The sequence below is a fragment of the Panthera pardus genome, unplaced genomic scaffold, assembly GCF_024362965.1.
Source record: "Panthera pardus isolate Hobbes unplaced genomic scaffold, ASM2436296v1 HiC_scaffold_21, whole genome shotgun sequence".
NCBI classification, from domain to species: Eukaryota; Metazoa; Chordata; class Mammalia; order Carnivora; family Felidae; genus Panthera; species Panthera pardus.
The window spans coordinates 54,180,468-54,207,793 of NW_026526777.1; the positions used below are offsets into that span (position 1 = coordinate 54,180,468).

General features: G+C 47.9%; 2 protein-coding genes across 13 annotated transcripts in view; one reads left to right on the forward strand and one right to left on the reverse strand.

The window, feature by feature from the left end:
* Nucleotides 1-26,684, reverse strand: part of CUNH1orf105 (chromosome unknown C1orf105 homolog) — a 56,907-nt gene extending 30,223 nt beyond the window's left edge. For 2 of the 7 annotated variants that reach the window (XM_019424949.2, XM_019424966.2), the window contains exons 1-4: nt 26,570-26,684; nt 12,696-12,781; nt 8,805-8,892; nt 1,568-1,642 (exon numbers count right to left, since the gene is read on the reverse strand). In XM_019424949.2, the coding sequence (XP_019280494.1) occupies nt 1,568-1,642; nt 8,805-8,892; nt 12,696-12,781; nt 26,570-26,590 (270 nt within the window). In that variant the 5' untranslated portion in view covers nt 26,591-26,684. Of the gene's footprint in view, nt 1-1,567; nt 1,643-6,335; nt 6,532-7,850; nt 8,484-8,804; nt 8,893-12,695; nt 12,782-13,464; nt 13,572-26,569 lie in introns of those variants that run through there. The other 5 variants (XR_002074025.2, XM_019424980.2, XM_019424935.2 and 2 more) reach the window with 5 other exon arrangements.
* The window catches only part of PIGC (phosphatidylinositol glycan anchor biosynthesis class C), a 47,577-nt gene continuing 33,968 nt past the window's right edge, over nt 13,718-27,326 (forward strand). The window contains exons 1-3 of one of the 6 annotated variants that reach the window (XR_008424670.1): nt 13,759-13,864; nt 20,769-20,884; nt 24,976-26,983. Coding sequence is in view for 3 of the 6 variants with exons in the window: in XM_019424920.2 (XP_019280465.1) it covers nt 15,371-16,264 (894 nt within the window). In the remaining 3 variants the exon portion in view is untranslated. Of the gene's footprint in view, nt 13,865-13,935; nt 14,197-15,195; nt 16,548-20,768; nt 24,475-24,975; nt 26,984-27,326 lie in introns of those variants that run through there. The other 5 variants (XR_008424669.1, XR_008424668.1, XM_019424920.2 and 2 more) reach the window with 5 other exon arrangements.

Sequence of the window (27,326 nt, forward strand, 5' to 3'; positions counted from 1 at the left end):
TTCTAACTTTCTATAGTTTCCTACCAGATGTGCGTGCACTGGTTCTGACTTTCGTGTTTGAGGTCCTTCTTTTGGGGATCTGCAGCAAATGGTAAAACCACAGCGTGTGGTTCTACTCCAGTCAGGTCCGGGCAAGGGCAAAGGTCAAAGAGGTCTTGAGAAAGAGAACAGTGCCGAAGTCCCAAGTGAGCCAGCTGGCCAAGCTGGCTGGGGCCCCAGGGTCAGTGCATTCTAAATGTGGACACAGTGATTCCAGGAATAAGACCAGGAGAAGTCCCAATCCCAGTCTCCCAGATTCTGGTGGTGCTAACATTGAACACTGTGATCCTCATGAAGTAGAACATGAACACAGATTGTAACATTCAGATACACTTCTGTTGGTAGCTCAGTTACATTTCCGAATCCCACACAAAAATTTCACAAAACTGCAGGTCTCTTTCATATCCCAGTAGTCAAAGCACTTTCGCCATTAACATGTCGAAGGAGCCTGTCACCTGTTTGTCTTCCACTCCTGGCCCTTCCTCTTGTTGCACATCAGCCCAGAGTCAAAGGAGAATCATCGGATATCAGAATTGTAGAGACCCTGCTCAACTCCTACCCTAAACCTAACCATTTAGTGAAATTAACCTTTGACCCAAGCCGGACTGGCCCTAACCGTAACCCTTAAACCGACCCAAGTCCTAACTCTGACCTGTATGGCATCCGTGCGGACACGGTGCGGACACAGGCCTCTTTCTGCGGCAGCTCTGACAGATGGTAGGGCTTTGTCTTTGTGTCCTCCATTTCCCCTTGCTGTCCTCTTTCTTTTCTTTTTAATTAAAAAGATTTTTTAAGTTTATTTTTGTTGGGGGGGGAGGGGCAGAGAGAGAGGGAGAGGGAGAATCCCAAGCAGGATCCGCACTGTCAGCGAGTAGCCTGACTCAGGCCTGGAACTCACGCACCATGAGATCATGACCTGAGCCGAAATCAAGAGTCAGATGCTTAATGGACTGAGCCACCCAGGTGCCCCTCCTCTTTCTTTTCTTAATACTTCTTCGTTCCCCACCATTCTGCATCCCCAGTTACAGACACCTCCCACTAGCTAGAAAGTACTATAGAATCTCTCCTTAGCCTTTATGCTGAGGTGCTGGTTGAACTGATAGACCCAAAGATTAAGCTGCTTGTTTCATGACTGTAATGGTAGAGGCAGATTGTGTATGTGTGTGTGTTGTGTTGTGTTATGTTGTGTTGTGTTGTGTTGGGGAAATTTGAGGGGGGAGAAGTTCCATAATCTCCTGAACCACTATAGGTATGAGGTTACCTTAGGATCTCAAAGTAAAGTGACTCATCTCATCTCTTTCCCTCTGACTCATCTGCCTTAATTTATCTTTTGGTTTGTTGAAAATGGGGAGGGTTTATCATATCGTGTCAGGTAATAGTGCCCCCAGGGCCAACAGGTACTTATTTGCAGCCCTTATCAAGCCCTTCCCTGCAGAAAGCATGGTCTCGCATCACTGGGCTCTGGTGGGGAAGGGGTATTGCTGTGCCCTGGGATGCCCCAGCTCCTTCTGTCATCCCACTGACCTACCATTTTTATTTCTTGACATGTGGAGCATAGCTGCTTGCTTCTGATCAGCATGGGGTTACTCTTGTCCCTCCCAGCCTGAGGAGAGAGAGAAACAGAGAGAGGTAAGGAAATGGTGGGGGTATCTGGGGCAGCAAAGAAGGGGAAAGGGGTGGAGGAGTAAGAGAGGTAATAGTTATTCCTTCCATAAAACAGAGAGGGAGCCTCTGGTCTCAGTCCCATCCCGGGTGGACACAGAGTCCAGGCTTGGCTGCAGCTGGTAGGTTCAGAAAGAGTTGAGGCAGGGGGATGAGCCACAGACTAGTCAGTGACCTCAGGACCCCTGCATACAGTAGTACAGGCACAGCTTACCCTTTTTCACTCACACTGACCTCAGAGTCACGAGGCAGGTTCATAGAACGTGTATAATATGGGGGAGAGGGGTCACAGGGACAAACAGAAAATGACTATGAATTAACACCCTTTCCTGTCATTTGATTGTCTGTTGACCTGTTAGTACGTGTGTGTACACCGTGCCCTGACCCCTTCCTGCTGCCGGGAGGGATAGGAAATGGGAAGAGGAGGAATACACCTATGCAGCATAGGGGGGTTCCTGGGGTGCGCTCCTAAGACCCTCAGTGGACTGGTCCACAAGTGGCTTCGTCCTCTGAGAGACATAAAGCGTTTGGACAAGGCATTATTACTGAAGGTTTGAGGACTGAAAACTAGGGACAAAGTTGGATTCTTTTGACAAATATTTAAAATACATTTCATTTTTATAGGCCATTTAAAAAGAATCAACTGAGTATTACAATGTTGTGGGTTGGTATGTTAAAGCATGAGTGTGAACAACTCGACTCATTCATTCAACAACAGGCATTTATTGTGAGGCCACCCTGTGGAGGGTGCTGGGCTGGGGCCACAAAGATGAATAAGACATTTTCTGGCCCTAAGGAAGGCCAGGGAAAAATACAAATTCATTCATTTGTCCATTCGTTAGGTACCGGGGTCCCTGAAGTAAATAACACACAGCTTCTGACCTCAAGGGGCTTACCACTCGGTAGACTGTGTTCGAGGAAGCACACGGTGTGGAGGGTGTGGTGACAAATATGTTGAGGCCACAGTGAAACTGAAAAAAGCCATAGAGCTCACCTGGATGGGGGTGGGGTGGGGCATAGAGGGAATAGCTGAGACGGGCTAAAGAAGCAGGCAATTCTGGGGTAGGTGTTGGTGGGTGAACAAGGTGTGGGGAGGGCATTCCAACCCAGGAAACGCCACAACAGCAGGGAAGAAGGACCCATCAGATTGGTTCGGAGAACTGAGGCTAGCTGAGAGTGGACTGTTGTCTGGTATGGGGAGTGGGGAGTGAGAGAGGCCAGAGACACAGAGACTTCTGGGCTTCTGGTAGATTCCACCTTCTGCCAGATCTTCCCTGAGACCCTGGGGGTGGTACCTCTGGGGCCTCCTCCTTCCCTCCCTCCCATCTGTGAGTTCTGAGACTAAGACGCATCTCTGAAGCTGTGATCCAAGGTTGGACGCACTAGATATCACAGAAGCAGTGATGATACTCCTGGGCCTTCAGAAAAGAGAGACCATGTCCCACAGCAGGAATGGGGAAAGGCTTCAAGAAGTGGCATTTGCACTTAAAGGGTTAAGGAAGTATGCACAGGTGGGCATGGGAAAGGGAGAATCCTTGGGCAGGTTTGTTTTTGGTGGCGTTATAAGCAGACTCTTGTCTTTCCCACAGGACATTCCTTCCCCTTTTCCAGACTTCTGGCTTCTACATTAGAGTTCATCGCAAATCAAGCAACAAACATATTTGAGAGATCTCAGAGGTGCATAGCAGGGTCTTGCCAGGTTAATGACGACTGCAGATGTGACTGCAGAGTTCCATAACCATGATGACTGTCATCCTCTAGAATCTGAAGACAAAATGGTTTATATATTGTCCTGCCCAGCCTTGTTAGCTCCTCATCCATTAAGACATAGCTTCGGTGTTACTTTCTCAGAAAGTCTTTCTCCTGACCCTCTTACCATTTTGCATACCCTAATCTGAGTTGGGTGCCTGCCTTTCTGATTCCATCACAGACTTGATATAGCTTTTTTTTTTTTAATGTTTTTAAATTTATTTTGAGAGAGAGAATCCCAAGAAGGCTCCATACTGTCAGTGCAGAGCCTGACGTGGGATTTGATCTCACAAACCGTAAGATCATGACCTGAGCCGAAATTAAGAGTTGGACACTCAACTGACTGAGCCACCCATGCACTCCGAGTTGGGTGCATATTTGCTTTTTGTTGCATTTTGTACTGTTAGTCTTTCTTTCTTTCTTTCTTTCTTTCTTTCTTTCTTTCTTTCTTTCTTTCTTTCTTCTGCTTCTTCTTCTTTTTTTAAATAGGCTTATTTCCTCCACCAGACTGAGAGTTCTTGAAAAGCAAAAACATGTGTCAAAGATCTTTGCATCCCTAGAGCCCATCACAGAATCTGGCACACAGTAGGCATTCAACACAGGATGGCTGAATGGATGAATCACTGTAAGCGTTTTAAAGTATCACCTATACATACACACATGTGTGTACAAGGAAGTCGATGCAAACAATTTGGGATTCCATGCCCTGTAGGCCCCAGCTTCCTCCTTCCTGCCGTGCTTTCCTTCCTAGCCCTGGAAACTTCTGTAGCATCTGCTTCTCACTCTTGGTCTCCTTAAGGCCAGCTCAGCAGCAGTAGCAGGACTGGAGAGTGAATTGTCTGGTGGTTCGGAGCACAAGCCCCTGGTTATGTCATCTGTGGAGTCAGAGCTACCAAGAAAAGCAGCTCTGAAATGTTAATGGGGTTCTCATTTTCCAGGCAGCTGCCCCAGGATAGCAGATGGAAGCTGTGATGAGAAAGTGAGAGAAACCTTCTGTAGCCCGGCTGAGGAATGAAGCACCCTTGGGCTGGGGCCCAGAAGCCCCGCTTCCCATTTCACAACCGGACACATCCTGATATTGGAGGTTAATATCTGGTGAGTTTCCTAAGCTCTGGCTCATCCCCCAAGTCCTTGGCCTCCTTGAATCTTTGATAAAGAAACAGAAAAGTATGTTTCCCTTCCTCTCCCTCTCTCCACCTCTCTCTCTCTCTCCCTCTCTCTGTGTGTGTCACACACACACACACACACACACACACACACACACACACACACACGTACCTCTCCACATAACAAAAACCAAAAATGTAAGCACCCGATGGTCATTTTAGAAACAGCTATCAGAAGCATGTCTGAGGAGCACTGACAAATTTGCCTCCAACCTTCCTGCCTTTTGACACCTCTGTTCCTTTTCTCCTTTCTGCTCTTGCCTTAAATGAGAGACACCTCATTGGTCACCTCTAGTTCAACTCTTTCAATGGATGCAGTGAGGAAATTGTGGTCCAGAAGGGTTAAGAGACTTGTCAGCCCATGTATTTAGTTTCAGTAAGTCAGAATTTCCTTAGATAAAGGGTCAAATGAAGACCATCTTTCCTCAGGGACAAAGTGGACTCTTAGGACCCATATGAAGGCGTAATGATTCCTACATCTCTTTGAAAAAGGTGGTGATCAGAAAGGTATTTTCAATATTAAAAAAAAACCTATGATAATTACACATTTTCCTGCTATCTGATAACAGCCATCTCAATTAGAGAATAAAGCTGAATATGGTTTTTAAAATTTTTTTTAAATGTTTATTTATTTTTGACAGAGAGAGAGACAGAGCATGAGCGGGAGAGGGTCAGAGAGAGAGGAGACAAAGAATCCGAAGCAGGCTCCAGGCTCTGAGCTGTCAGCACAGAGCCCGACACGGGGCTCGAACTCACGGACTGCGAGATCATGACCTGAGCCGAAGTCGGACGCTCAACTGACTGAGCCACCCAGGCGCCCCCAAAATAAAGCTGAATATGGTTTTTAAAACACTCATATGGTTGACTAGGAAACATTTCAAACATACATGAAATATTGTCAACAACTGTGCACCTACTGTCCAGACTTACTAATTTTGGGTTTTATTTCAGGTCAGTGGTGTCATTTTTAAAATCATTTTTTGTTGTTACATGTGCTTGATCAATATAAAGAGGAAAAGGACCTAGGAGTATGCAAAGTAGTTTCCGTGGTGATCACAAGCTTTCAAAATTTAAGATTCAGTGAGAAAGAAACACTCAAACGAGTCCTTGGTGGTAAGAAAACCGTAAGTTGCCCTCCTATACATTCTCCCAGCTGAGTCTCTGCTGCTACAGTGTCTTTAACGGGGGCTTTTTGTCACAGGTCCGCTAAAAGCAAAAGAGGTACTGCTCTTGTCTGGACTCGGACTCATTAGGCTAGAACAGCAAACCCAGATCAAAGAGAGGAGACAGGGAGTGGGGGGCAGGCGCGGAGAGACTGGGGTGGCATTTTCTGCTCCATTGGTAACCAAGAACTTGAGCTCGGTGACACCCAGCCCAGCAAGTAGGCCAAGGGGTCCCAGGGGGACCCCAGCTGGAGTCCCCAGATGGCCCGATCCGTCTGCTCTGCCTTGCAGGGAGCTCTGAGCAAGGACCTCTCGGCCTCGGTTGTCTAGCTACTGGAATACCCTTGGCTGCCCACGGCACCTGGAGAAGTCACGAGTGGATGCCTGCAAATGGCAGGTGAAAGTCGTGCCTTGTAAAGACCCCACTCCAAGGAGGATGTTTACATGGGGCCGTGTGGAGGCTGCTTTCTTTGTGTTCATTTTCTACTTTTCTTCTTTATTAGCTCTGCCTCTCCTCTTGTGGTTCCTTTTTCTGGTATTTTGTCCCCCTCCCTACCTCTGTTTCTGTTTTGCTGTTTGTCTTCCTCTTCCCGGGTCTTTCAGTCTCTGAGCCTCTGTTTCCTTTCTGTCTCTCTTTAGTGAGAACTGCTCCAGACACACAGACCACGGCATCTGCTCCAGGACTGCCCCTGGGCAGGGCAGGAGGGCCACTTGGAGTGTGGATGTTCAGGGTTCTGCCCTTTGACCTGTGACTGGAAGAGGAAGGGAGCCAGTTGGCAGGACCTTTGCACCTGTGCCCAGAGGCCAGGGCCCCTAGCTGGCTGTAAGGCCAACGCAGCCTCCTGGCGGGTCCCTGATTTAGAGGATAAAAGAAGCCATAGAGTGTCCACAGGGCATTCCACTCCCACCAGATACGTTCTTTCCAGAAAGGAGCAGCTGCGGGCTGAGCCCGGGTTCACCTCACAGGGAACACGTGCTGGCCCCTCCCCCTCCCCCCCCCCCCCCCCCGTGGTGGTGGCCAACTCTGTACAATCCTGCGCACACAGACCTCGTTGAAATAATTTTTATTTTCCTTTAGCCTCCCCGTCTATTTTAGGTACTTTCCCGCGTTTGGCTCTCTCTGTTCAACACAGCACAAGACATTCAGGTTTTGCCACTTCTTTGGGTCTTCATTTCCTTGTGAGGTCTCCTGTTTCACGTAAAACGTATATTAAATAGATTTATATGTTTTTCTCCTATCAACTTAACTCTCAGGCGCAGCCAAAACCCCTAAGACGGCAAAAGGTCCAATTTGTCTTCCCTACACCTACTTGCCTTTCTAATCTGTAGGGGCAACTGGCAACTGTGTTTCACACGCAGACACAGGAGGAGAGCGGGAGCAGCGGGGGCGTTTTGCTTTCACCGCAGGAGTGATGGATTTGTGATCCCCCAGGGCTGCCTGAGACCGGCCTTCTTGGCTCAGCCTGCTCTTGCCTGCCTCCTGGTGGCCACTTCTGAGTACTGCAGGCACGAATTCTAAGCCCTGCAAAAGATTGGCCTCCCACCTGCCCCGGTCGTTATCAACGCCTTCCTCTCCCGCCTTTCCCGGCCAGCGGGTCTGGGGCTTAGAGTCTTAAAGCCTCGGAAGAGGCTCAGAGCAAACGAGGGATGAGGAGGCGCTCGGTGGCCGGAGAAAGGCTGTCTACATCAGAGGTTCAAAGAGACAGTGACTGGAAGGCTTTTTGCCGGTTCTGCAGCAATTGTCAGGTGGATCCTGTCCCCGCTCAGAACCCCCGGCGCATGTCATGGGGTCACTCGTACCTACATGCCTGTCCAGCGTATTGGGGGATTAGTGCCGTGACTCTCAAGCACAGCCCTGTCCCTGTCGGTCCCGCGCCGAAAACCTGCAACGTCTCCTCGCTGCTCCTCGCCCTGGGCCCCGCTGCCCTCCCGCTGGACCCACCCGTCTGCTTGGTTCCCTTCCCTGCAAGCCCGCCGCTGCGGCCTGATTCCTTGACGTTTACAAGCCCTTCCTGCACGCTCAGGCCCCGCGTCTTTGCTCCCCGGGCGCTTCCCTCCACTGTGGAAGTACCTTCCAGATCGCATGCGGACGCCACTTCCTCTGGAACCACTCCCTGGCGCTGTCGGCTCACCCCTCCTTTCCCTCCCACCGCCTCGCCTCTCGGGGACTTTGCCCGCCTCTGCTGGCGGCCGTGCACCTGTGCCGTCCACGCACCGTTCGCGGAGGCCGTATCTGACTCACTCCTCTCCCTATCTGCGCTCAACCATAGAAGAAGGGCTCCGTAAGCGGCTGTCTACCTCTTGACACGAGGGCCGACCCAATGGTGGCTCGCAGAGCGGAGCTGTCACCACGGTGGGCGTCACCACGAGTGGGGCACTGTGCCAAGTGCTCAGGAATCCCGCCCTGGCACGCTAGCAGCCGCCCCGTGGGTACGTGTACTTTTCAGCTGAGAAACTGTTGGGACGCCAGGGGAGCTCTCTCCCTGGGTCTCAGGGCGCCGCGGACTTCACCCGCATCTTTAAGATAGGAACCCTCTGGGCGGTGGCATATAGGAGTGTCGCCTGGCAGCCGGTCATAGTTGATTTCTGTGAGGTGGAGGGGACATGAGGACAATATGAAAGTTCACGGGTGTAGGTTGTTGTAGGTGGGACACATGAGGGATCCAGGGCGGTGATGGGACAGTGTCAGAGGCTCCAGACACTGGGACTGGCTCTGGACACCAGCTGAGAAGTCCTGAAGGCGTTGGGGCATATTTCTCAATAGGATTTGCCCCGCCCCCCCGTCCCCCCCCCCCCCCCCCCGCCGCCGCTTTTTGATGATTGTAACCTTTATTCTCAGTGCTGGTTCACTCAAGGTGGGGCGAGTGGGTGGTGCTTATTTGTTTCATTCGGCGAATATCTATGGGACAGTGATGACATTCCAGGCTTACGATCTGCTAAGGACACAGGAAATGCCTTTACATTTACATTCTATGTCATCCTAGAGCCACTAAGGGTTTCTTTTCAATTAAAAAAAATTGAGTACCTTAGATAAGACATCTGGAACTTGAAACAAAATAGGCAAATGCGTATCCTTCTTAGATGAAACCAGAAATGCAGAGGCGTGAGGAGATCTGAAGTAATCAAAACAAGAGCTAGTTAGATCATAGTCTCTGCTTTGAAGAGTCAAGCTGTTGGTTGTTTCAGAGATGCCGGGGTCCAAATGAGCAGCCCAAAATGTGCCACTTTGGCCCGTAGATTATTTTGAGCTGATAACAGTCAAGGCCCAAAAGACTCAGGAAGAAACTTTGACTTTCCCCCTAAGCGCCTAAAAGAGTTTAGATAGAGACCCTGCTCCAGGAAGAGCACAGTCACCATAGATACCTACAGTATAATATGAACTAAGGGAGGCAGACAGGCAGGAACTTGGCAAAGTCTGTTAAAATTCGTCTCCGTGTCTCATGGTTTCTGGACGGCCCCTCAAACATTTGTTTACTAAACATTTACTCTTTCCATTCTTCCTATGAATTGTCTTCCTTCCCTTTGAAATCCCCAACCCCTGCCTCCTTCTCCTTGGTTCAGGATGACATATATACCTCATTTGGCGTGACTGTCTTTGGAATCTCATGTGGGTTCCTGAATGTAAAAAATTAAGTTTGATTTTCTCTTGTTAATATGTCTTATGTCAGTTGGAGTCTCAGACCAGCCAGAAGAAACTTGAAGAATAAAGGACACTTTTTTCCTTTCCAACTGAGATAAACCAAGGGACTCCCTGAGAAGTTGTTTTCCATCCCAGTCCTAAAGGGTGCAGGCCAGTTGGCAGCTTTTAAAAGATGGCTTTGCCCTTTTAAGTCACTCTGGCTTCTCTGTCCCGTTTGTATTGAACTAACCAATGCCACTTGTGGACTGTCAGAGACAGTGTACAAATTAAGGCAGAAAAAAAAATTGTTCAGGGCATCTGGGTAGCTCAGTCAGTTGGGTGTCCAATTCTTTAAAAAAAATTTTTTAATGTTTATTTATATTTGAGAGAGAGAGAGAGAGCGCAAGTGGTAGAGGGGCAGAGGGAGAGGGAGACACAGAATCTGAAGCAGGCTCCAGGCTCCGAGCTGTCAGCACAGAGCCTGACGTGAGGCTTCAACCCACAGACCCATCATTACCTAAGCCGAAGTTGGACGCTTAACCGACTGAGCCACCCAGGCGTCCCAAGTGTCCAATTGTGGATTTAGGCTCAGGTCATGGGTTCTGGGATCCTGCCCTGCATCGGCTCTGCTCTGGGCATGAAGACTGCTTAAGATTTTCTCTCTCTCTCCCTCTACCCCTTTCCCTCACTCACACTTGCTCTATGAAATGAAACAAAATGCTTTAAAAAATTGTTCATCAAAGCAGATGTGTAATGGGTGAAATGCCCCCAGATCTCCTTCCTGAAAAGACCTATGGGGAAGTTATTCATGAGAAGTAAGTGCAGGGTTTTTTCATGCCTGGACTGCTTCCTTGGAGTCTGTGTCCCTGGATGCTGAATCCACTCATTTCTTCCCGTGGAACATATTCTTCCATCAACCGCTCTGGAACATTCTTTCTTTCTAGTCAGGGGGTGAAGCCGTGAAGCTGCAGGGATAGTATCTGTTCTCTTCACAGGTGTGACCTGCCTCGCGGCTGTTGTGGTTCATTTTATTACAGTGTAAGAGGCCAAGGCCAGCAGGGGGCCTGCACATCATAAACTGCCTATGTATGCAGCGCTGTGCATGCCCCTGGCATGCCAGAAATGGAAACTCGGAATGCCAGGAACACCTCTCCTCTCTAATGAGGAAAGATTTCATTGTTCATTGTTCATTTACAACATGGGCACGTGAAAGGAGTTTGGGGTCCCCGAGGCATTTATGGTTTCATTTCTCCTCACCATTTCCCTGGGCCCTGGGAGAGCAGGGGAGGTGGGTCTGACCCAGCTCCTTTGCTGCCTTTTGTTTGATTTGTGAACAGCCTGGCTTGAGCTTGACACACAAATGCTGACCAAGAGACACCTTAGAACTGCTTTAGCACTCAATCTCAAAGAAGTAGGGGCTCAGTGTGACCTGAGGGCTCTCGAGACTGACGATGAGTTTGGCTTCAGGTCAGGCACTGGTGCCGGGAGCCGGGCCTCACCCTCTGCAGCCCTGCAGGTGCGTTTCAGGAGTTTGCGGATGGGGGTGTGCTGAGTACATTTTGCTAGCTGTTTCTGCCTCTTTTTTAGGCTGTTCCATGTTAGAACTGCTCGTCCCAAAGTAGGTTAATACTTAAAGCACATGTGTAACTTTCTTACCGAGATCTTAGAAGAGGGTTTTGCTGGAAATAAACAGCTTGGAACCCAGGGCTTTAGCCAGAGAAAGAGTTGCTGATCTTGAAGAATTGTTTGGTGCTACTCAAACCAACCATTCTTTCAAAGACTTTGTATTCCTGTTGTCTTCCTGAAGGCTCAGGGCACCACACTGCTGTTGTCCAGTCAGCGTCTTTGGAGGTGGGGAAGCATCATTTCTCTTCCAAAGGGCTGAGATTGCTGCCCAAATACTCCCAGTTTAGAAATGAGTAGAGCTTCGCTGACCGCTTAGGTCATTTTTCCCTGTGACTAGCTTGAGGTTAGCTGGCCAGAGGGAAAACTGACCCTTCCCTTCCCAGCTGGCTGCCAATAGTCTGGCCCTTCTGACACTCCAGGACCCGGCTGTGAAAGGGAATAGGCCCTGGGGGGTACACAGCTGTATTCTGGGTCTGCCTTTTTCAAGCCCCCTTCCTGTCCCCTACCCCTGTAGGTACCCCACACTGTACAGTCAGGGACTAAGACAGCTGGGGTGAGAGAGCCCCGCCAGGGAGGCTTTACTTCTGGCTGCAGGGGCAGGTCTAATGAGAACAAGGAGGAGGGTGGGATGGAAATGGTGGACTGCTACCCTAATCAGATGTCAAACACGGGCCATTTCACATGAGCAAGACACGAGCTAGAGTTTAGATACAAAGTAAAAATAGCAGATCCGAACAAGCACTTCATAGGTGCTCTGAAAACACACACATCTGTCTCTTTGCGGAGACTGTGGCTTTGAAAAAGGGCAGCAGATAAAGCAAAGGTACATGTTATTGAACAGGGGATGTGGGGAGAATGTCCCTCATGGCGGTCGCTTATCTCTCGGCCGGAAGGTATGTGACCCTTACCAACAGGAGGAAAAACTCCTTTCGAGACTCCAACCTTCCTAGCCAACTGTCGCACGTGCCAGAGAGCCGGCCCTCTTCACCTACGAAGTGCTTTCGAAGTTGCCTCCTGACCTGCTCTCTCCTTACTCTCCCTCTGATCGCTCCTGTTCACTATTCAGCCCCACATTACCTCACGCTCCCCCTTCCCCTCCCCAGAGCTGGGTATATCACCACACCCAGGGACCAAAAATGCAGGAGGAGTGAGGAAGCCCGCTCATTCCGCGTGTCGGCACTGAGATGCTGCTAACACACAGGCACCTCCTATTTCGAAAAAGAGAAACATGTTCCATAGCAGTTTGTTGGGACGTGTCAGGCTTGGTGAGATTGGAGAGTGTCTCAAAGTTCTACACAGGCAGCTGCTACTCTACAAAGACAGGAATGTATGGTTCTAGAGTTTTGGTGGTTAAAATTAGAAAATTCCAAACGAAAGCTGAGGAGAAAAAGTAAGATGCCGAGGGGGAGGGAAGTGTGTGGAGAACGCTATCCACGGGCAAAATTCTTCCGTGTTGCTGCGTGATGGTTGCAGAGAGGGAGGTTAATCAAGAGCTCGTCCCCCTGCCAAGACTATCCTCAGTGCCCACTTTTGTCCGAGAAACCCAGGCCATTTCTGGTTTTAGAGCTCTCATCTTGGGTTTCTCAGATTTGCCCCTCTGAGAACTGCCCCAGCAATCACCTTCCGTGAGGACTTTGTTGAAACCTTCGCCCTCAGGGGCTGGGCTGTTACCTTTTGGGAAGGCTGAGCACCAGTGGCTTGTTGCTGCGGCTGGCCTCACTAAGCCAAGGGATCTTGTCAAATTTTGGCACAGAAACCTGGAGGGAAATGGAAAGAGATCGGTTTGCAGAATTTATTGCGTTCGAGCATTGCCATCAAAACCAGGACCAAAGTCGGCTAATGGCAGCTCTACAAATGCCAGCACTTCCAAAACATTTTTTATGATTTATATTTGAGTCTTTTGAGTCTCCCGTAAAGTCTCCAAGAGTAAATAGTGTTATCTCCACTTTACAGACGAAGAAAATCAGAGCTCAGGCATTATGATTTGCCAAGTCACACAGCTAGTAAGTGGATTCGGGTTTTCTGACTTTGGTGCCCCCTATATCTTGTATTCTACTATCTCTATCCCTTTGCTGTTTTATTACTTCCATCTGTTTATGCATCCTCTGAGAGTTCTACGAAGTCAGCTGAACATCAGCAACCTCCTGTTCAGTCTCCGGCTGTTTTCAGCCACAGTGTCCTCCACCCCAATTCCTTCTAGGCAGCAAAGAGGAGAGAACCACACTTGGAAGCTACAGACAACTGGATGTTAATCTTGACGAACCCGTTTTTCAGCTGTGTGGCTTTGGACGCATCACAACCTCTCTGAGCCTCAATTTTGTCCTCTGTGAGGAGATCTATCATCACTTTACAGGTCAATGCACAAGACACAAAGCTCCAGGAGAGCAGGGATTTTTGTCGTCTTCATTCACTGTTGTATCAGGAGCACCTAATACAGTACCTGTATGTGTCCAGTGAATTCACGGATGCATGGGAAGTCCCTAGTTGAGGGCCTTAGTAACCGGAGCTCAGTAAAAGTAGGCTTTATAATCTCTCGTTACCAGCCCAGCCTCTACCCCTGGCGTTGTTCGGACGCCAAATCCTGTCTTTCTGTTGGGGACTGGCTTTTTCCTGGACTCTGAGCGGTGCGTCCTCAGAGGGGAGCCGGGAGGTCCTCTGAGCAGCCAGGAGGGGGCAGCAGCGACCTCGCAGTCTCTCTAGCCGGGGAAGGGCGCTCTTGCCGCGGAGGCTGTGGCGGACCCGGAAGCGCTCGGCCGCCGTCGCGACCCCCGGCGCCCCGGATGGGGAAGGAGGCGGGCGGCCGCCTTTCCCGGCCGCGCAGCCCTGGGAATTGCGGGCAGGTGGGTTCCGAGCGGGAGTCCGTGTTTGCGGGCCTCTTTCTCCTCCGCCATCCTCACCGGCGGCGGGCGCGGGAGGCCCCGGAGGGGGAGTGGGGCGCCCCCGGGGACACCTGCCCGACCCCCGGCCCCACGGAGGGGCGTTGCCCTTTCCGGCGCCGCGGATCCTCCAGCCGGGGCGAAGCCGTGAGCTCCTTGGGCCGGGGTCCTTGCTGCAGTGAGAGGGGCTCCCGGGGTGTCTCGTCTCGCTTGTGAAGCAAAACCTAGCGCGGGCTCTATGGAAGAAATAAGGTCGACAATAAGAATTTTCTTCGCAGACTTGCAGCATGACCCTGGTATTTCTGACTCTTAAATTTTCATTGTGAAAAAGGGGTGGAGTGATAACTTTTTAAAGGATGTTACGCTCAGTTAATGGATTAAGAATCTTTGAGTCCTTGGTTTTGGTTGAATGAACCTTGGAGCCCATACCGTTTTGTTTTGTGCAGTTGTCGTTAGACTGGTACCTTCTTTCTTTTCTTTTTTCTCTTTTCTTTTCTTTTCCTTTCCTTTCTTTCTTTCTTTCTTTCTTTCTTCCTCCCTCTCTCTCTTTCTTTCTTTCTTTCTTTCTTTCTTTCCTTCCTTCCTTCCTTTCTTTCTTTCCTTCCTTCCTTCCTTCATCCATCCTTCCTTCCTTCCTTCCTTCCTTCCTTCCTTTTCTTTCTTTCTTTCTTTCTTTCGTTCTTTCGTTCTTTCGTTCTTTCGTTCTTTCTTTCGCTCTTTCGTTCTACACATGCCTTTGAGAACTCCGTAAATAAAAGCTCTGGATCCTATCCCTAGAAATTTGCACTAAGTGCAGCTACAAGCATACAGCGACAGGGAGGGCTTTGGGTGAAGCCTCAGGGATATGTGAACCCCTGAGCTAACTGGTTTAGAGGGAGACGTGATGTGAGGCCCAGGCTTTGGGGTCAGACATTGGTTTGAATCTGGCTCCAGTGTTTATCACTGTTAACTTGGGCTAAAGTTACTTTAAGCACTTCGAATCTCGGGTTTTTTCTTGTTTACTAACTAAAGTGGAGCTAATGCTAACTTGAAAGCATGCGGGGATTAAATGAAAGAAGCTCCAGAAGGCACTTGACGCGGAGTAGGCACTCAGTACGTACTAGCTACCAGATGTCTGTTATCATCCGTGGGATTATAACTTAAAATCTGAAACAGAGGTTGAATGTCCACGGTTATTAAATGGCCACCGGACACATGTTGCTCAGACTTCTAATAAACTGGGTTGCTTTGACTTTAACCCTATTCTTCCCGGACGGTTCGCAGCTTTCCGAGGTTCATGGTGTGTCTTTTTCCAGGAACTTGGCCTAGCCTGGGTTGCCGCCTTTGCAAGCGAGGCAGGTCGGTGCAGTGTCAGCCACCACCCGGCATGGGATTTCCAGAGAGGTCTTATTTCAGAACTTTGTAAGGAACGAGAACCACGTGGACTTCTGCGAGGGAGACCGAGCTGGCCTGAGCTTGAGGGAGAGGATCATGGGGACCCAGCCTGTAGCTGACACTGAGGAGGCCAAGTGGCAGAAGGTCCTGTACGAGCGACAGCCGTTTCCCGATAACTACGTGGACCGGCGTTTCCTGGAAGAGCTCCGGAAAAACATCCACGCCCGGAAGTACCAGTACTGGGCCGTGGTGTTCGAGTCGAGCGTGGTGATACAGCAGCTGTGCAGCGTCTGTGTGTTTGTGGTCATCTGGTGGTATATGGATGAGGGCCTTCTGGCCCCCCAGTGGCTCTTTGGGACCGGCCTGGCCTCTTCACTGATTGGCTATGTTTTGTTCGATCTCATTGACGGAGGTGAAGGACGGAAGAAGAGTGGGCGGACCCGGTGGGCTGACTTGAAGAGCGCCCTGGTTTTCGTTACTTTCACCTACGGTTTTTCCCCAGTGCTGAAGACCCTGACGGAGTCTGTCAGCACTGACACCATCTATGCCATGTCAGTCTTCATGCTTTTGGGCCACCTCATTTTCTTCGACTATGGCGCCAATGCTGCCATTGTATCCAGCACGCTGTCCTTGAACATGGCCATCTTTGCTTCTGTCTGCCTTGCCTCGCGCCTGCCCCGTTCCCTGCATGCCTTCATCATGGTGACTTTTGCCATCCAGATTTTTGCCCTGTGGCCCATGTTGCAGAAGAAACTGAAGGCATGTACTCCCCGTAGCTATGTGGGTGTCACGCTGCTTTTTGCATTTTCAGCCTTGGGAGGCCTGCTGTCCATTAGTGCTGTGGGAGCCATCCTCTTTGCCCTTCTGCTGTTTTCCATCTCTTGTCTCTGCCCTTTCTACCTCATTCGCCTGCAGCTTTTTAAAGAAAACATTCATGGGCCTTGGGATGAGGCTGAAATCAAAGAAGACTTGTCCAGGTTTCTCAGCTGAGTTAGGGACTTCCATTCGGTTCTTAAGGGAAGCTGATAGACGAATCTCCCGGCTCATACAAGATTTGAAGGCAGAATCCCATTCTGGAAGCAACATACTATTGTGGGTAGGGGAACAGAGATCAAAAGAAAAAGCTAACCAAGGGCGTGAGTGGTGAAAGTGTTTTTCTTTCTGTTACTCTGTGGATGAAAAAGCTTTCTGGGACCCTCTTGAATTACTGCCTCATTATTGCTGTAACAAAGGAAGTGATGTGGTTTCTATTAAAAAAATAACAACACATCCATTAAGTTGTCCCATGATTTTTCTGTAAGCAGAAGGCTGACAGAAGGGGCATGAAGAGAATGAAAGTATGTGTGTGTGTTCAAGTCACTTCTCTCCTTTGGTTATCTGGAGCTCGAATCCTAGATGCTGTGACATTTTGTCGCCTAAGATCACAGAATTGGTTATTTAACCTTACCTCAGAGTTTCTACATAGTTCTTAGTGAGGCACGTGCACACTGCCTGGGACCCGGATGTGATGTGTCGCAATACATAATCAGAATGCTGAGGGAATTCAGAGGCTGGAGGCCAAACTGAATTGGAGAAACTAGGAAATATTTATTAGAGGAGATGGCATTTGAGCTTGGTCTTGGTGGTTAGGTGAGATTTCAGTAAGTAAAAGATGGTTTTAGGGCAAGGTGGCAAAGGCCTTTAGGAATCAGGTCAGTAATATGAGCAGGGCATACAAGTCACACGAGTCATACTTGGTGTGGCTAATGGCAGCTGAAAACTGGATGGAGCTTGGCCCCGACCAGGGAGGGCCATCACTACTCTGCTCCAGCTGAGTGTTTCTAATCAGAATGTAGGCCTGGCTGCAGAGCTGCAGATTTCTGATGACATCTAATGATTTCTAAATGAAGTCTCAGTAGCTGTAATTGTGATTTTTAACGTGAAATCTGACTTGTAAATTCTGCCAAATTTAAATCTGGACAAAAGCCACACTTGCATGCAACATGTGGCTGCCTTTGGGCCACGTCTGTTTTTTAGGACAAGCACAAAAGTGGGAAGGTGTTTCATGGGAGATCAGGGTTCTGGGGGTTTGAGGGAAAGTTGGAAAGGAAGGTTTGAGTAACAAGTAGGGGTGTGAATATTCAGGAATTTGGGCTTTAACCACAGGTCATTGGGAGCAATCCAGTTTATCTAAGGAGGGAGCAAATGCTTGGATCTTGGGTTATCCAACTGCTCTGTGTTTCAGTTTTTCCATCTGTAAAGTGGGAATGGAAGTATTTACCTCTAGAATTGTGATAATTAGATGAGATGTATGAGTGCTTTGAGGAACTCTGGGCGTGTAGCAGAGGAACGGTAATGTTCGCCGTTACTGCTGTATCAGGTTGATCTCTAGGACGACTTGAAGAGGGACAGAGATGAAGTATAAGATGCATCGGGTGCCTCCCAGAATATCTGGTAACTCATGACATAACTCATTTGTGGCAAGTCCCTGCACCATCCCTTCTCACTAGAAATTAATTTCAAGTCAGAAACTAAGTAATGCTTGTATTTCTCTGAACATAGATTTCTCAAAAAATGTCTTGAACAGGACTGTGAACTAGTGTCTTCAGCTCTTTGGACTGATAAGAATAGTGTTTCATTAGGATGGGTAGTTTTCCTTAGGGCCAATTAGGTTGCTTTCCTAGTCCCAAGGACACTGGCCAGAGGGGAGAGAAGGATCTTGGAAACTGACTTGTGGAGCTCAAAGCATCGATCCTGCATTGGGTGTGGCCATTTCACCCCTCGTGAGTGGGCAGAACTGGCTCATAGTTACTGTATAGTTCACATCAGGAACAGAGCAACAGTGGTTGGAGGTAGTAAAGAATTGTATATGATTGTGCTTTTTTTTTTTTAATGTTTTAATACATTTGCCCTATTTGAATAGGTATGTGATTATCAGCTTTAGGGAACTCACGCAAGCAGCAACATCTGTGTCAATGAGCAGAAAGTTCCCCAAATTTGAGCCACTTGCACAAACAGTTTCAGTGGGACGAATTAATGTGCCTGTGCTGTCATTTTTCAGCTCTTCTCTGTCACACTGTGTATAGTATTTGGAGCCCCCCCAAGACCTGACCATATTTGGTTTGGTGGTTGTAGAAGCTTGGTGTGGAAATGGGAGGGGGACAGAGAGTTGAGGGTTGGATGATGTAGAGTGGGGCTGCCAACTCAATTCAGGTGGAAAGATGGTGAGAAGGATAGTCCAACCAGAGTGAACAGTATGTTCAAAGTGCACGGGGACCTGATTTATCCTGGCAGTGGACAGAAGCACAGGATAGATGGGCTGCAGGGAGAGGGTATGGGGTCTGAGAGTGCTGAGTACTTTGAATTCTCGTATCCTGTAGTCAGTGTCAATGTAAATTGAGGTTTTGAAAAGGGAGACAAGATTTCCACCACACACACTTTCGTGAGTGTGTATATCTATGTATGTGCATATATATGTATATATATAAATACAATTCTGGCACCAGTTTTCGGGCTGAGCCTGGGGAGCTCTGTGGCAATAGTGAAGAGTGAACGTCTGGACTAAGGGTGTGAGGCCGATGGGTGTGGAGATGAGAGGCCTGATTAGAGAGGCTGTCAGAGAACTTGGTAGACTCATGTTGGGAAATGGAAGGGACTGGAGGATGACCGGCTGCTGCCTTGAGTGGATTTGTGTACCATGAAAAGACAGAAGTGAGAACAGGTTTGGAGGTGAAGTAGATAAGAAAATAAGAATGGGACACATAAAGTTTGAGGTGCCTGAGATGGTACACTCAGGCTAAGTGTTCCAATTGTAGTATCTGGAGGACGTTGGTTCTAAATTCCGGGCGTAATCTGGAAGGGTATTGAGATCTAAACAGAATCTAGTGCTTTTGCACTTGGAATTCTTTGTACAGAATTGGTTGCCTCATAACCAGGAACATAGTGGAATTAGAAATGGATCACAGAAAGATGATTAAAAAATCAAAATGGTAAGAACCAAAGGGAAAGACTGGCCCTATGAAAACAGATTAGAGAATAGAACACCACAGCCCGGAAGGAAGGCTCAACAGAGATACAACATCATCACCTATAAAACTATAAAGGGTCGAAGTGAATCTTGATTTGTTTACCAAGTCATGAGTTACAAAAGACACCCTTTGAAATTTGAGCAAGGCAAGTTTAAGACAAATGAAAATACAATTTTATACACTTTCTGCAGTAACTCCAAGAAGTTTCACAGACCGAGAATGTAAATGGATTCCAAAAAGTTTTGGGGTAAAATGCAAATAAAAAAGCCATAAATATTTTGTAAGAAAACGTTAAGAAACTCCAAGCTTTTAAGTGGTACTAAGAGCTCACTGCGGGATGATGAGGCTTACTTATGGCACGCTGCTTTGAGTTACTGCTGGCAGCATAGGGAGGCAGGCCTAGATAATGATTGGTATGACCTGTGTGACAGTTGTTGGGAAAGTTACTCATCACTTAAGTAACGTGATGCGGTCAGTCTCTGAAATTTAAACAACACAAAGTGTGCAAGCAGAATGTTAATGATTTAGACTTTTAGAGAATACTATGATGTGTGTGTGGGAAGGGAAGGGGGAAATGGAAGGAAAAGGCGTTACAGTAGCATTGGAATTAAAATCCCAAACAAAATCTCGTTTGTGTAGGAAACTGTCAGCCCTCCTCACTCTGCACCCCTTCCTCCCGGCTCTGCTTCCTGTCAATCTTCCTTTCAGTAGATATGCTGGACAGTGGGTGGTGGTGGTAAGTGAGGGCAAAGAAGGAGGAATGGGGAGGCAGCTTTGCCTGTCCTTCCAAAATGGTGCCAGGGATTGTAGTTGGGAATGGAAGGGATCAGGGACAGGTAGAGCTGTAGAGCAGCAGGTGTGCTTTGTTTTGTGGCCTGATGTGGCTTCTGGGTGATTGGCAGGCAGCTAGAAGGCTGTGCAGGGATCTGAGGACAGCAGCACATTGGTTCTGTGTGGTGGCCAGATTGGTGTCAGTGGGATGCCTGCATGCTGTGTCGGTACTATAAACTTTTGAGTGAGGCTTTGGGCAGCTGGCTTAAATTGTGGATATAAGAATCCATGCTGAGCATTTTCAAGGAAGCATGGAGCCATTAAACATCTTCTAAGCCAAAGGCCCAAGGTCAAGAAAAACAAAAGCCAGCAGAGGGCATCAGTCACACAATTTTACAATATTTCAAACCCATCGAACGCAGGGAAACAGGGCTGGAACACAGTGCCGTCCTGTGGAAGTTATCGATACTCCTTTTTGTGATGAAATTCAACAAAGTCTTGGAATTCTTGATGAGTTGTGGTCTGAGAAATAACCACACCATTTGAAGTCCCCATAAATTCAGGACACAAATAGCACATTGGGATTTGATAAATTATAATTGCTACATTTTCAAGCACCCAGTGTGTACCAGGCACTGTGTTAGGCACTTTATATACACTATCTTATTTACTTCTTATAACAATCCTGTAATTCAGGTATTATTTTCATTTTACAGTTGAGGTGACTGAGACTCATAGTGAGTCAGGAACTTGCCTCATGCTGTATTGCCAGTTTGGGCTGATGGTTTGCTTTTCTGACAGCCGAACTGGATCCAGGGCCAAAGGCTAACTGGTAAGCAGTTGCTTTTAATGCTTTCTCATATCCCTCATTATCTCTTTTATCCCTTATTCCTACCCCCAACATCTAGCAAAATATTTATTGTCCACCCAGGCTGATCTCTAGTCTCTACCATTCACATTTTATGGTGTTTGGCCTCAGGAATTCATTCAGCAAATATTCATTGAGCACTAACTATAGGACATAGTGTTCCATATATTTGAAATATGTCTATGAACAAAGTGGACAAAGTTCTTTGACCTAGTAGAGCTTACCTTCTAGCAGGAGGAGACAGACAACATAAGTGGAAGTAAACGCTATGGGAAAAAAGAAAAAAAGTAGCAATGATATTAAATAAGGGGGTCAGGGTAGGTCTCATGGAAAAAGGAGCATTTGACCAAAGACTTGAAGGAGGTAAATGAATAATCCAGATTTCCCAGGGGGAAACCATTCTAGGCAGAGGCAGGAGCTGCTGTAAAAGTCCAAGCAGAAGACCCCAAACTGCCTGGCATGTTTGGGGTGTCGCAAGAAGTGGCTGAAGTGACCAAGGAGAACAGAAGATGAGGCCAAAGAGGTTATGTGGGAGCTGGATCATGTGTGACATTACAGGCTATTAGAAGGACTCTGGCTTTTACTCTGAGATGGGAGCCATTAGAGGGGTTTGGAGAAAAAGAGGGGCATGATTTGACATACCCTTTGAAAGGCTCATTGTAGTTGCTGTGGGGCAAGACCAGAGCAGAAAAAAGCATTCAGAAAAAAAAAAAAAAAAGAAAGAAAAAAAAAAAGCATTCAGAAGCTCTTGTGATAATCCAAGCAGGGAATGATGGTGTTCAGAACAGAGTGATAGCAGAAGTGGTGGAAAATAGTCACATTCTGGATATAATTTGAAAGTTTAGTCAAGGGCTTCTTGACATATCAGACGTGGGATATGAAAACAAGAGAAGAATCACAAATGACTCTTCAGGGTTTTGGCCTGAGCAAATTGAAAGGTAGAGATGCCATCAATTGAGTTGGGTGCAAAGGGGATATAGGTGGAGATTTGGGGGAAGAAAATCAGTTTGAGGCATATAGGCTATGAAATGCTTTGTGTATATCCGGGCTGAAATGTTGAGCAGGGGGTCAGAGAGGGGAGTTAGGATTTTAGGAGCAATGTATGGGATCGGAATGTAAATTTGGTAATCACTGGTATTCAAATGGTATGAGACTGGATGAGATCATCCAAGAAGTTGATATAAACCAAGAGGACGGAGAACTCCAAATTAAAAGGTTGGAGAGAAGAAGAAGCAAAAAGATTTGGAAGGCACAGCCATTGAGGCAGGAGGAAAATCAAGAGTTGGGAGTTCTGGGAACCAAGTGCAGAGGACTCGGGGTGGGGGGGAGGTGGTCAACTGTGATCAGATGAAAATCTGGTAAATCAGGGGAGCCTGGGTGCTTCAGTTGGTTAAGCATCTGACTCTTGATTTCAACTCAGGTCACGATACCACAGTTCGTGAGATTGAGCCCTGCGTTCGCATTTGTGGGTTCTCTCTCTCCCTCTCTCTCAGCTCCTCTTCCTCTTGTGTTCTTTCTCTCAAAATAAATAAATAAAAAAAAGAAAGAAAATCTGGTAAATCAAGTAAGATAAGGGCTGAGAATTTACAGTTGGATTCAGCGAGGAAGCAGCCATTGGTATCCTTGAACAGTTTTTGGTGGAGTGGAGGGCATAAGAACCTATTTCAGGTGGGGTTAAGTGAGAAAGGAGAAGGAGAGTTGCAGAGGCAAGTATAGGCAACTTTCTGGAAGTTTTGCTTCAAAGGGGAGCCAGGAAACCAGACAAATTGAAAGCAAGAGGTGAGGACAAGAAACTTTGTTTCCGGGGGAAAGACCGGGGAAATGATACCATGTTTGTAGGCTGATGGAAGTGAAACAACAGGAAGTAGTAGTTGATGTGGGAAAGGTAGGATTACGAGTGAGCATTTGAGAGGAGAAGGGGTCTAGTGCACCAGTTGGGGGGCTGGCTTCAGACATAGGACAAGATAGTTACTATGGTAACAGGTGGGCGGCAGAGTACATAAGATACAGACGCTTGTGGAAGGGTGGCTGCTAAGTGGGTAGAGGAGGTGATGGGGATTTCCAGAAGTTCTTTTCTGAGTGCTTCAATTTTCCTAAGAAGTAGGAGACAGAATCAGCTGAGAGTGAGAACGAGGGATGAAATGATGGGGGAGTGAGGAGAGAGAAGGTAGGAAATAGTTTAGTACTTCGGGGCAGTGAATGAACTAGGGATGGCTAGTGTCATTGCTCAGCAGGATTAAAGGCTCACTTGAGCATGGAGATCATGACTTTAAAGTGAAACCAGTTAGGGTGTTGTGTGTGTTTTCCAGACCATGTGCAAACCAGAGTGGATGGAGAGTTGAATGTCTCTGGGGTGGTGGTTTTATCAAATTGAGAGAAGGACAAGGGAGAAAAGTATATGTGCATGGGCATGATTATAACGATTGACCGTGGCATTTTAGTTGGGTAAGAAGGAGAGTGAACCTTAACAGGGGCGAAGGACAGGGAGAGGAGGGACGGGGAAGGTCGATGAATTGGAGGTTCAAGCAGCTAGAAGGATAGGAAGTGAAGATCAGAGAATAAAGACAAGGTTTTAACTTTGGGAGTGAGTAGCTGAGGTAGAGTGAAGGACAATATCAATGGAGAAATTAAGACCAAGAGAAAAGGCGGGATGGATGGGGTGGGATGTTGCAAGGATAATTTACACACATGTGAAATCCCCAAGAATGAAGACAGGAAGAGTACTGGAGACAGTGGCAGGGCAACAGGAGTTAAAATCGTCAGGGAATCGGGGAAAGCGAACTAGGGGCTGGTGGGTCAGAGGAACAGTGAAGGGTAGTATGTGCGATAGTCTGATGCCATGAGGTTCAAAGCTGAGGGTTTTAGGGAGGAGGGAGGAAGATGGTGAAAGAAAAAGTGGACAACAGGAGTGCCTACCCCACTCGGGTTCAGCAGTGTGAGGGGCTGTGGGAGACGAGAGGGCTGCAGGGGGAGCCGTGCCCTGAGAAGAGATTCTGGTTGTGTTAGAGCAAGGAGATGGAAGGCACATCCACACAACAGGTTGAAGATACAGGGGATTTTGCTGACCATGGCAAGCAGATTACACAGGGCACGGTGTAAGGGTTTCCGAAGTTGAGGAGGGCGGGAGGCCAGCACAGGATGGGTGTGTACGGAACTGTGTTGAGAGTGCTGGGGAGGGGGGTGACCTGGCCGTCTTGGAAGACTGACGTAGGCTGGGTAAAGGACCCATAATGAGAGTCCTCGTGGGTTCAAGACAGATGGTGTGGAGAATGCATGTGTTGGGGGTGGGGGCTCCTGTTTACCTTGAATGGGGTGCGGTCTTAGCGCACAGGCTTCCTCATGTCATCGTGAATATGTTAGTATTGCTTGCTAATGGAATTAATGTGCAAATTCTCCAGGTAATGGCACATTTTAGCAAGAGCCTTTTGGTGGTAATGACACGAACCTCCTGAGAACTGGGTCAACTTCCGACGGTGGGGCAGTGCCATTTGTAGTGTTCTAGAAAGTTTGATTTTGGGGCGCCTGGGTGGCTCAGTCGGTTAAGCGGCCGACTTCGGCTCAGGTCACGATCTCGCGGTCCGTGGGTTCGAGCCCCGCGTCGGGCTCTGGGCTGATGGCTCAGAGCCTGGAGCCTGCTTACTATTCTGTGTCTCCCTCTCTCTGACCCTCCCCTGTTCATGCTCTGTCTCTCCCTGTCTCAAAAATAAATAAAACGTTAAAAAAAAAAAATTAAAAAAAAAAAAGTAAGTTTGATTTTGGGTAAAGTGAGCAGAGCGTAGATGAGAGCCAGAGTTTGATCAAGGTCCTGTGGACAGTCGGGCCTGAGGAGGCACCCTGTTGTGACCACGGGGAGGGCTCTGGACAGCTGAGCAGCGGGGCAGAGGCGGAGCAGAAACCACTGAACACCTGTAGGAGCAGCTAGCTTCCACCAGGCTCATGCTTCTGGCCGGTGTTTTTTTTTCTTTGCCAGCTCACAGGTGTGATTAATGGTGGTTTGTTTACCTTGGGAGACCACAGCAATCACCAACCAAACCAAAATACCATTTCCTTCCCAGATACATCACTGTGATTGACGAGGGATCCCCCAGAGATGAGGTAGTTAGGAAGCATCTGTTTCCCAAATGCCCGGCATCTGCTCAGCACCAGGGGCCTGGGACCACCGTGGTGCCCCTCACTCCCATCAGGTGACACAGGGGCAAAAGTGCCCGGGGAAGGGGCTCACACGGGCAAGTGGTTTTTCCTGCCACCATGTGGCACCAATTGGCACCTGGGTTCAAATGACACCCAGGATCAGCCTGAGGTCCTGTGCCCTACACAGACTCGCTCTACAATCCCTTGACCATATGTTGCCGGGACAATGGAACGGATTGATTTTGCCAATGCCGAGGTCGACGGAAACTGTGGTCCCTCGGGTCCCCGTAAAAAGCTGGCTCGGTGGCTGCCTCTGCTTTCCCAAGCTCTGCGGGCTCCCTGGTCCCCACTCCGGGCCGGCCCTGTGGCCTTGTGCGGAGCCCAAGTAACATTTGGACTCTGCTCACTGAGAACACTGTGGGCCTCCCACTCTTTGTAAATTGCAAAATAAACAGATCTTCAGGCCCGGGGCGGCTTTTGTGTATGCAAGCTGAGAGTATTTTTGTCTTTAAAAGAGAAAAAGGCGGCAGGCAGAAGGAGCTGTCTCCTTGGCTCTGACTTGCTCTCGATGCCTTCTGAAACGCACCCGCAGCAGAGATAGGAGCTGGGAGAAGATACAGACCCGAAGAGCCAGAACGCCTGGTTTTTCAAGTGTCATATGAAGCTTCAAAAATATACTTTGTTAGCAACTGTTTTGAGAGAGAAAACCCACATCAGTGTCTTCCCCATTACTGTCTTGAGGATCCTTAAGTCTCATTGACGCCCCGGGGAGTTTGCTAAGGCTTTGTTTGCTCTCTGCCTGCCCAGGGCTCTTGTTCCTGAGGTTCACTGACGATGTAGACTGGGGCTAGAAATCGGGATCTGGTATAAAGTACTGTGAAATTCGATTTGATTAGAAACAGTACGGGAGTAGCAGATTAGTCTCGGCTCATCCCACAGCCAGCCATCTAATCCGCTTCAATAGTATCTTATAGTATAATAAACCAAAACTGTGGGTCTAGTATGCTAACATGTCCTGTAAACAGGGGCGTCTGGTAGTGAAGTGTCACCAGCTCCATTTGATTTATGCAGATTGAGACGCTGTAGTATTATAAAGGGATACAGAAGTTACTATTTTTTTTTTTTCAGCAATCTTTATCTTCCGGTGGGTGAGGTTCATGTTTTTAAAACAGACTCGCAGTTGTAAAGGTTTACTTCAGAATCTCATGGAGCTGGATGAGAGACCCCAGTATCAGTTGAGGGTTTTATTTTTTTTTAATCCTACTTCATGCCGAGTTATGAAACAGATGTTAAAACAATTTTCAAACTCTGTGTTAAAAGAGGATCAAAATGTATCCTGCTCCAAGCCCACCGAAAGTATCCGTGTCTGTAAAGGAAGAGTAGACGTTATTTCGTCATCTCCTTTCGGCTTCTAGTGTCAAGGCCATTTGGTGAATACCCCTCTGTGTATATGTGGTCTGCATTTATTTACCAGTGAAACTCCCCAAGGGAAGGATTGGAAGTTTTATTTTTCCCTACCTTCAGTTCTCTTTTCTCCATCTCTCACATGTCCTGGATTCTTCTAGCTGGAGACTGGGGGGACCTCCCTCACTGCTTCCAGTAAGGGTGCTGCCTTCTGATTCTAAAGCCTTTCTGTCAGAAGCCAAGGCAAAGGGCACGGACTACTTCAGTTTCAATTCCACTGGCCTCTCCTCAGCCAACACTTAGAAATGAAAACTTTGGTTTCTGATTGGCCGAAATGAGTTCTGTTGTTCCTTTCTTTGTCAGAGGTCAGAGTCACCATGTTCTGGAATGTTAGCTTGCACTGGATAATTTCGGTTCTAGAACCTAAGTGGCTTCTTCAGCACTGAAGTCAGTAACAGTTCTCCCTGGGAAAATGACTCACATTTTCTCCTGTCATAGCACCATGCAGTAATAGCTTACTGCTGTTTTGTAAGCTCCTTTTATCCTGTTACTTCGCTGGGTGCTCCCAGACCACTTAATAGGACAGACACTATTATGAATCCAAGGAATGTTTGACACATAAATATTGGGACGAGAACATTTAAGAGATGGTATGTTTGTAAAAGGTAAAACGTTTTCTCATGATGATCCCGAGTTATGTTCAACTCTGAAGAACGCAGTACTTTTTAAACCCTATCAAATATTGAGGGTGGTGGTGGGGGCCGGGAGAGTTGGGGAAGGGTACATCATGAAACACAGAAACACTAAGGATAGTAAATAAATATGAACAAACCTTACCACAGTTTAATGTTACTGCAGGCTGCTTCTGCCC